This window comes from Schistocerca serialis, chromosome 9 (assembly GCF_023864345.2).
Source record: "Schistocerca serialis cubense isolate TAMUIC-IGC-003099 chromosome 9, iqSchSeri2.2, whole genome shotgun sequence".
In the NCBI taxonomy this organism is placed as follows: Eukaryota; Metazoa; Arthropoda; class Insecta; order Orthoptera; family Acrididae; genus Schistocerca; species Schistocerca serialis.
In genome coordinates, this window is record NC_064646.1 from 252,948,049 (window position 1) to 252,957,422 (window position 9,374).

General features: G+C 44.6%; 1 protein-coding gene across 1 annotated transcript; it reads right to left on the reverse strand.

Moving 5' to 3' along the window:
* Window positions 1–348: 348 nt before the first annotated feature.
* On the reverse strand, window positions 349–8,925 carry LOC126418556 (endocuticle structural glycoprotein ABD-4-like). Its single transcript, XM_050085371.1, has 3 exons — window positions 8,791–8,925; window positions 4,322–4,440; window positions 349–943 (listed from the first exon to the last, which is right to left on the reverse strand). The coding sequence occupies exons 1-3, from the start codon at window positions 8,800–8,802 to the stop codon at window positions 661–663; spliced, it is 414 nt and encodes a 137-aa protein (XP_049941328.1). The 5' UTR covers window positions 8,803–8,925; the 3' UTR covers window positions 349–660.
* Between the last annotated feature and the right edge of the window lie 449 nt (window positions 8,926–9,374).

A 9,374-nucleotide genomic window follows, 5' to 3' on the forward strand; every position in this document is an offset into this window, starting at 1 on the left:
TCCACGTTTCTGATTTCCCTTCTTTGCTTAGAACAGGGTTTCCATCTGAAAACACACAGTAGTTATAGGCCTCATATACTGACTGCGCTTATTTTCGATGGAAGGACTGGTAATTGTCAGTCCCATTTCATCTTCATCTACATCCTCTTCCATTTTCATAATAGTGCCCTCAAGTACCTCGCCCTTGTATACACCCTCTATATACTCCTTCCACCTTTCTGCTTTCCCTTCTGTGCTTAGAACTGGGTTTCCATATGAACACACACAGTAGTTATAGGCCTCATATACTGACTGCGCTGATTTTCGATGGAAGTATTGGTAATTGTGAGTAAAGAAGTAAACTAGATGTTTTGATGTATATACATGTGCTTTTATTATACAGTTGCGATTTACAAAAATTACAATAAAAGCTTGCTGAAGAGTTTGGAAGGGGACTGTGGGGAGACGAGGGACTGCGGCGGGGAAAACGTTACAGAGACGGGGGGGGACTGGCCGCACGGCGGCCAGCGGACAGTGTTCAGAGCGATGGGTCGTCGTCGAAGTAGTGGGGTGACGGAGATGCTGCCCTGTCGGGCAGTGCTCAGGGGAACCGTGCGACGGGCGCCATCCTGGCCGACGTGACCAGGAGCGCCGGTGCCGCCAGAGGATCAGCGACGTCTTTTACTGCTTCTTGGCGGCGATCACCTCTGGCTGGGGCGGGTGCTCGGCGATGTACTGGAGGGCGCGCGCGATCGCCTCGGGCACCGGCGGCGGCACGGGGATGTGGGCGCCCTCAGGCCGGAAGCCGTTCTCGTCGGCCGTGTAGGTGAGCTGCACGGGCGTGCCGTCGGGCGCCGTGTACGACACGCTGCCGCGCACCGCGATCGTGTCGGGCTCCTTGGGGTCCTGCGACTTCACCAGCGTGCCGTCCTCCTCGGCGCGGGTGCCATCGCCGGACTCGAACCTGCGGAAAAGGATTTCGCTGTCTTCATTTGTTCCACTGTCTGCGCCAAGGAGGAGGGCGAGCCGGTTGAGTTCCGCCATAGAAATACTCCCCAAGCCACCGCACAGTGCGTGGCGTGGGGGTACCCTGTGCGAAGGCGGAGCCGTAATCGCAAATTTTTGAGCTGGAGCATCCAGTTCCGATACTCGACTGACGAATAAGGCTACTGTCCCAAATTGTTCTGTCAGACTGCCCAATGTCCACCCACAAAACGCCATACAACTGTTCCGATTACCTCGTCTTTAGCAATACAGGGTCTTACGGAAGACAGCAAGAGCTGACAAGTGCGAGTATTATCGCACAGTCTACATCTACATCTACATCTACATCCATACTCCGCAAGCCACCTGACGGTGTGTGGCGGAGGGTACCTTGAGTACCTCTATCGCTTCTCCCTTCTATTCCAGTCTCGTATTGTTCGTGGAAAGAAAGATTGTCGGTATGCCTCTGTGTGGGCTCTAATCCCTCTGATTTTATCCTCATGGTCTCTTCGCGAGATATACGTAGGAGGAATCAATATACTGCTTGACTCCTCGCTGAAGGTATGTTCTCGACATGGGGTTTTATTAGAACCAAAAAAAAAAAGAAAACAAAGTTCACAAACTGTCCGACAGATGGTGCTGGACAGCAAAACGTCAGTGACTGCGCATGACAATCGTGTATAAAAGGAGTGGAGCTGTAATGAGAGAGAGAATCAGATGCGCCAGCAGTCGCACCATCTCATCTTAACACATCATGTGTCGAAGTTGCGGACAAGAATAAAATACAACACAATGGAAAATAAAATTAAGGATGTGCTAGACGATGACTAGTTTCGCCTTAGAGATGGTAAAGGCACGAGAGAAGCAACTCTGTCGTGGTTGATAATGGAAGCAAGAATAAAGAAAAATCAAGATACGTTCATAGGATTTGTCGACGTGGAAAAAGCAATCAATAATGTAAAATGGTGTAAGATGTTCGAAATTCTGAGAAAAATAGGAGTAAGCTATAGGCAGTGACGGGCAATATACAGTATATACGAGAGCCAAGAGGTAATCATAAGAGTGGACGACCAAGAACGAGATGCTCGGATTGAAAAGGGGGTAAGACAGGGATGTAGTCTTCCGCCACTACTGTTCGATCTGTACGGTGAACAAGCAGTGATGGAATTAAAACAAAGGTTCCGGAGTCGAATTAAAACTCAAGATGAAATGATATCAACGATACGATTCGCTGATGATATTGCTATCCTGAGTGAAAGTGAAGAAGAATTAGATGATCTGCTGAATGGAATTAACAGTCTAATGAACAGAGAATGTGGACTGAGAATAAATCGGAGTCCGCAGCTCGTGGTCGTGCGGTATCGTTCTCGCTTCCCGCGCCCGGGTTCCCGGGTTCGATTCCCGGCGGGGTCAAGGATTTTCTCTGCCTCGTGATGACTGGGTGTTGTGTGATGTGCTTAGGTTAGTTACCTTTAAGTAGTTCGAAGTTCTAGGGGACTGATGACCATAGATGTTAAGTCCCATAGTGCTCAGAGCCATTTCAATAAATCGAAGAAAGACAGAAAACAGAATAGCGATAAACCGAACTGATGGTCACGAAGTAGATGAAGTTAAGGAATTCTGCTACCTAGGCAATAAAGTAAACAATGACAGACGGACCAAAGATGACATCAGACTAGCAGTGACAAAAAGAGGTATTCCTGACCAAGAGAAGTCTATGAGTACGAAGCATAGGCCTTAATTTGAAGAAGAAATTTCTAAGAATATACGTCTGGAGTACAGCATTGCATGGTAGTGAAACATGCACTGTGGGAAATCCAGAACAGAAGAGAATCGAAGCATTTGCGATGTGGTGCTACAGACAAATGTTGAAAATCAGATGGACTGATAAGGTAAGGAATGAGCAGGTTCTACGCAGAATCGGAGATGGAAGAAATATGTGGGAAACACTGATAGTGAGAAGGGACCGGATAATACATTTGTGGAGACATGAGGAAATTACTTCCACGGTACTAGAGGGAGCTGTAGAGGGCAAAAGAAGGAGACAGAGATTGGAATATATCCAGCAGATGATTGGGGTCGTAGGTTGTAACTGCTACTCTGAGGTGAAGAGGTTAGCACAGGAGGGGAATTCGTGGCGGGCCGCATCAAACCAGTTGTGTTACAGTCGTTTGGAAACATGTTTGCTAGGTAGGTATGCAACAGGGTAGTCATGGTAGGGATGGGGTTGCTTACACCGGATCGGCTGATGTCCTTTGACGTCCAGCTTACCTCTATGAACTCGTTCAAGCTTCATTCTTGTGTCCCTGAGTGTTAGAGCAACACAATTCAGTACTTACTTGCAGAATACAGCGACGTGATCCTTCTATACGTCAAATCTCACGGTAATGGAAGAGCTGCTCGTCACCTTTATCAGGGTCGTTATCCACAACATCCAACACCATTGCAGTCCCTTTTGCCACAATTATGCAGCACCTTCGAGGAAGAGGTACCTTCACCATCACCAGGCTGTGCTGCTCCAAGGAGACGTCTCTCACACCAATTGATGATGCTGTGCTGTATCACGTTTCCTTTTTGTTTCATTAGTTACTAATGATTGGAATTGTAAAACCAGTGATACACTGGGTCACGCCTACCAAATTACTAGTAAAAGTATTCGAATTACCAACATCTTTCCCAATCGTTGCATCACGTAAACGGTATGTTTTCGGACAGGAGTTCCAGTTCAGAACATTATCCACTTAGTCCCGTCTAAAAGTCCTAGAAGTTTGTAACAGGAATTTCCGAACACCCTGTATAATCTTTCTTGATTACCTTACATACTCAGATGTTTCGACAAATTAGGCTGCTAGTACCTGATATTGCTGATCGGCCAGTGAACAATTTTTCTTTGATCTTTCCTTTTTATCACATTGATAGTCTGTTTTTGATGATCAGCACATCACTGAATGTTGTACCTCTCAAATTTAGCGTTGTTATGATTTCGTATCCAGATGTATTTAAACTTTATACTGTCGGCAACCGGCCTTCAATGGAGTAAATCACTTTTATTTCATCAGATACCAAGTCTTCCGATAGGACTAAAAAAATTAGGCTTCGTTTGTCTCCCCCGTTCTGAAGTTGAGCAGCATGCCATCCTTTTCTCCACAATACCGCACGAGATACTGGTTTGACAGAGCCAATTTTGTTAATCCTTAGGCCCAGATACGGCATACTACAACTGTAGTTGAATGAAAGTATTCGTCGAGCGTTATTATCGTCGTTCTGCTTAGTTTGGTTGACAGCACAGACAGAAGCTAATATCATTACACTCATTTCCTGATCATCCGTTCTACAGCAAAATCGGCAATATACTCACGAGTAGTGGAAGTTTCCTTCGGGGCTGATGACGTTTTCTTGCTTGACGATGGGAACGACGTCCTTGGCAATCTCCGCAACAGCTCCCATCGCCACGGCCACCAGGGCAGACAGCGCCAACTGCAAGAAAAGTTTTGTAGTATGACTTACATGAAATGGATGTATGAAATGACAGGGACGTAATAAATAAGTACTCCAAAGTAGGCACTAAACTCACAACTTACTGGTTTCCCTAAGGTTTTGTTGGCTGTTAGCTGAAACTACAGCGACCATAGCTCTACTATTTGGTTAGATTCCTATGTGCCTTCAATTTGGGGTCAGGAAACAATATCTCTTCTCATCGGACTACGAACTTTAAGGGATTAAAAATAGGCGACATTTCCTGTCAGTCACATATTAGGCGTACTTGCTTATGTAATAATCCGAGTGAATTTGGTTCTTTCGTTTTAATAGCTGCACAAAACTTCCCCACTTGGGTCAAGTCTCAGATTAACGGGCGTTGCACTCTGTCGTTATTACAGTCATACTTATGGCGTATACCTCGCAGGAGGCACATTTATAATTTTTCTCTCTGATTCAAATTTTGCGTTTATTCTGATCATTCTAACGGGAACAGTTTCATACGACCAGTAGGACAGAAATACAGTAGTAAGGACTTGTGGATCCATATCAGTTGGCTGCTGGAAATAACACAATTTCTATATGTGGGAAAAACGGTTGGAAGTTATAATTGCCTCATATGATAGTTTTTAATATTGTGTCATCAAACATTCAGGACTTTTCGTTAGGCATTTGGAGTCATTTTTGTAGTCATTCAGGTCGTTTATCGAGGTGAATACTTAGTCTGCAGGTAACGAGTGTAAAATTACCTCAGGGGGTAACGAGCACTGAAATCGTGACATTTAAGAAAAAATATTCTGTAGCTATCCGTTGGTCTTCTCACAAATTTATTTTGCTACGAGTATCTCAATTAAGCCACCTGCGGCCTGCAACCTATTGCCACACGAGACGAGCCGCAAGGTGTCCCTTATTTAGGATAGCGTCATCGACCGTGACCACGCGCCTAGCTTCACGAGCTTTATCCTTCTCTCTCTTGGGTGCAGCAACCTCGGAAGGCCACTTACAACTGATTCACAGCCTCTGTGTGAAAACTCATCATTCGACAAAACTGAAGGACACCTATAAGTGTTTCCTAATATCATTCTCGGATGTGAGAACTGAATATCAGCTTTCGCTATAATATTCCTATGGAATAAATTTTCCACATAACATTTCGCTAAACGAAGTAGCAGGGACGACTTGAACCGAAGTGGCCCTACCATGTGTTTCAGTTTACCCCTTCAATTAAAAGTTAAATCTGAAATTGAGTAATCATCTGAAATAATAGTCCTATCGTCACACCTTTCCAGAAAAAAAACCTCTTAGCACAGCAATATTGGTCACCAGTAAATGTAACGATATTTAATAAAAACGATTTAATTATTTGAGTCCATTATGTCTTTCATAGAAAAGAGTACTTAATTTTTAAAACCGAATGCAATATGAAATATGCTGTGATGTCTCAACAGACCAAATGTATCATTCTAAATCATTTGCAGTAAATTGCAGCACAGAAGCACTGCTAGTTCTAAACAGCTACCACCTATCAGGAACGTAAATGGTCCATTAGTAACGCTTTCTAGATGACACAACGACGTTAGGGTCTGCTGTTTCACACAACATCTCCCTAATGACCAACTCTCCTCGACTGATGCCTATGTAACTTCTGAGTAGCTCCCGACAGGTAACTGAATATCCTTACAACCAATGTCAAGCCCATTAATCCATACGGTGCACACGAAACGAGGATCATGCGAACACTGTGACTTGCTAGAATATTTGTCAGTCCAGCGAGCATCAGACACCTATTACGGGCGCCAAGGAACTCCCACTGTCTGCATTACGCAGAGTGAGACGTGGGGCGCTGGTGGGGGAGACAGAAGACCTTGAGTGGTTGCTTCTTGTCGTGACATCATGAGTGATCATCCAACAGCAGAAGACCACTGGCACTCAATTTAATTTTTCTGCCTCTGTGACCTTGATACCGAGTCGAACTTGACAGAAGAACTTTCTTTTATGCTTGCTTCCAGGGTAGGTGAAATTTATGATTAAAATTTGACTTCTGTAGTTTCTAATGGGTTAGGAAAAATTATTCCAGCCGCAGGCCTTACTTCAAATAACATTCCGGGTTACGTAGAGAGAATTACTGATGTTCACATTTTGGGCTAAAGGAATGTGATACATTTGCGTGTTCCTCCGAAAATAAATCTAATGTGTCCATATCAAATTAATATGTAGATAATAGAAGAGGAAGATCTTAAATGTATGTTAATCTATGTTCTGTCTAGGCTGAAACGTGCATAGAAATTTATTGGATCTAGTATAGCTACACGGGATGCTTCCTGTGGCAGCGTATATATATAAGTGGAGATTTCCGTAAGTTCGTTGACAATAGAAGTAATCAGGTGGTCGTATTAAGGACACACTATGAAGTTTTATGAGGGACCTGAGTCTTAATTGTCTCCTATGATAGTAGAATAATGTTCCAAAAGAACAAGTGAGTTATACGGAGCCGGCCGGTGTGGCCGTGCTGTTCTAAGCGCTTCTGTTTGGAACCGCGTGACCACTACGGTCGCAGGTTCGAATCCTGCCTCGGGCATGGATGTGTGTGATGTCCTTAGGTTAGTTAGGTTTAAGTAGTTCTAAGTTCTAGGGGACTGATGACCTCAGAAGTTAAGTCACATAGTGCTCAGAGCCATTTGAACCATTTTTTTTAGTTATACGACATTGTAGTAGTGTTATTCCGCATTACGATGGAATGTTTCTTTGGACGTATATGCATGTGACGTAGACCGGAGCAGCGCTGTTTCTAAACACTTACTACATATGACGTATGACGAATTACGATGGAATGTTTCTTTGGACTTATATGCATGTGACGTAGACGTATGCTTGACGGCATTTGGAAATTTGTTGCGGCCTTGAGTCGTCCTCGGACACCGTAATGGTAAGGCGACTGCTCGCGATAAACGGGAAATCTGCAATGGAGTTCCGGTCCACCACAAATTTTCACTGTCGTCATTCCATTATACAGTTGATGGTTGGCCATATTAGCAATCACGAATACATTTAATGTACAAATAAGTTGTGTTACATGGAGGGGACTATAAATGATATATAGGTCCGGCGGTTCATTTATAAAAGAATTTCCGTGGAGATTTCTAGAAATATTCCACTGAAACAGATAATGCTACGTAACTGAGGTATTTTTCGAAGTCAAGGTAGAAATGTAGATCTAGAGCTGTGACACACAGCAATAATTTTGTGATAGGTGCACTACCATGGGTCCAGGGATAGCCATACATTTGCACAATAAATAGTAGAAATGTTTCCTGAAAGTAAAGAAAGCTTTCGGACCTATTGTTCTGCAAGCTCATTTGTTTAAAGGGCCTGTTATCGGTTATAGTTAAAACGATCATCTATCAATCTACAATATCGGTCCGGACACGACCGTAATACATGCACATAATAATTATTACTGTAACAGCACTCACAATTAACGTGGGTAACATATATAAGAATGGAGGTCACCTCGGCAAACATCACTGATGATCCAGAATGAGATTTTCACTCTGCAGCGGAGTGTGCGCTGATATGAAACTTAATGGCAGATTAAAACTGTGTGCACCAACCGAGACTCGAACTCGGGGCCTATGCCTTTCGCGGGCAAGAGCTCTACCATCTGAGCTACCGAAGCACGACTCACGGCCGGTCCTCATAGCTTTACTTCTGCCAGTATATCGTCTCCTACCTTCCAAACTTTCCAGAAGCTCTCCTACGAACCTTGGCAGAACTAGCACTCCTGAAAGAAAGGATACTGCTGCGACATGGCTTAGCCACAGCCTGGGGGATGTTTCCAGAATGAGATTCTCACTCTGCAGCGGAGTGTGCGCTCATATGAAACTTCTGTGATGATATCTTGATCCTGTCAGACGAATGGCAGAATTCTTTAAAAATAACGATTAAACAAATAATCTCGTACTTTCTGAAGTTGACGAGTTGCAAGGTTGTAGGAAATTACTTAGAGAAGATGCTCCAACGAAGCTTACGGTCGACAAGAAGTGAGATGTAAGAATTGGCGCTATCTGGGTGCGACCATATTAGGTGAAACATTTGACAGCTATCAAGTCTATTCCAACAAAACGATTTCGTGAAAATTGATCCAGTTCTCTACACTAGCTATGGTTGTAATAAACGCCTCGTATATCTATAAATGAGATGAATAAGAATTTCTATCTCAGTGTTAAAGGTAATACAGTGCTGAAGCTGGAACAATATTCCATACGCTCAAAATGAACGAGATATTTTTAAACTCTGTTTCAGATCATAAACTTGAGGTTGCCGGTTACTGTAATTACAGGTTTCACTTACCAGTTTGTACATGGTTATGCTGGTAGTTGTTGCTTCCAGGTTCGTACCGTGAGCCGGACTGGTGGAGTGTAGGGATGTGTAACGTATTTATACCCACCGGGACCACCGAATCGTCCACCTCTACTGCAATAAAAAAAAGGCAAACAACGAAGCAGTCCAGCAAACACAGGTGGGTCCTCGTCGGACGCGTACGACTTCGCTCTCCACTCCCCTCCTCTCCCCTCTACGGCCTTTGCCACGCGGTCCAAAGATGACGGCTTTGGCGCCTACGCCGTCCGCCAATGTAGACATTCGTTTTTCGGCTTCGGATCAGACTGTCCCCTTTTTTTTCCTTTTGGCGGGTCGTTACGAGCGCTGGAGGGGATGCGCTGGGGGGGTCCCTGGAGCGTCGCGAGACACTTGCTGCAGACTGGGCAGGACCAGCGCTGGAGCCGCCTCGGAATGACGGCATAGCCCAGCGAAACTTCCAGTCTGAGTTACGGCGGCCCCCCGGGTCATCCTTACTTCCAGGCGACGGGTCGCATCACGGTCAGCGCGGTGTTAGAGGTCGACTAAATTATAGGTCCCGTCACTCCCACGAGTTT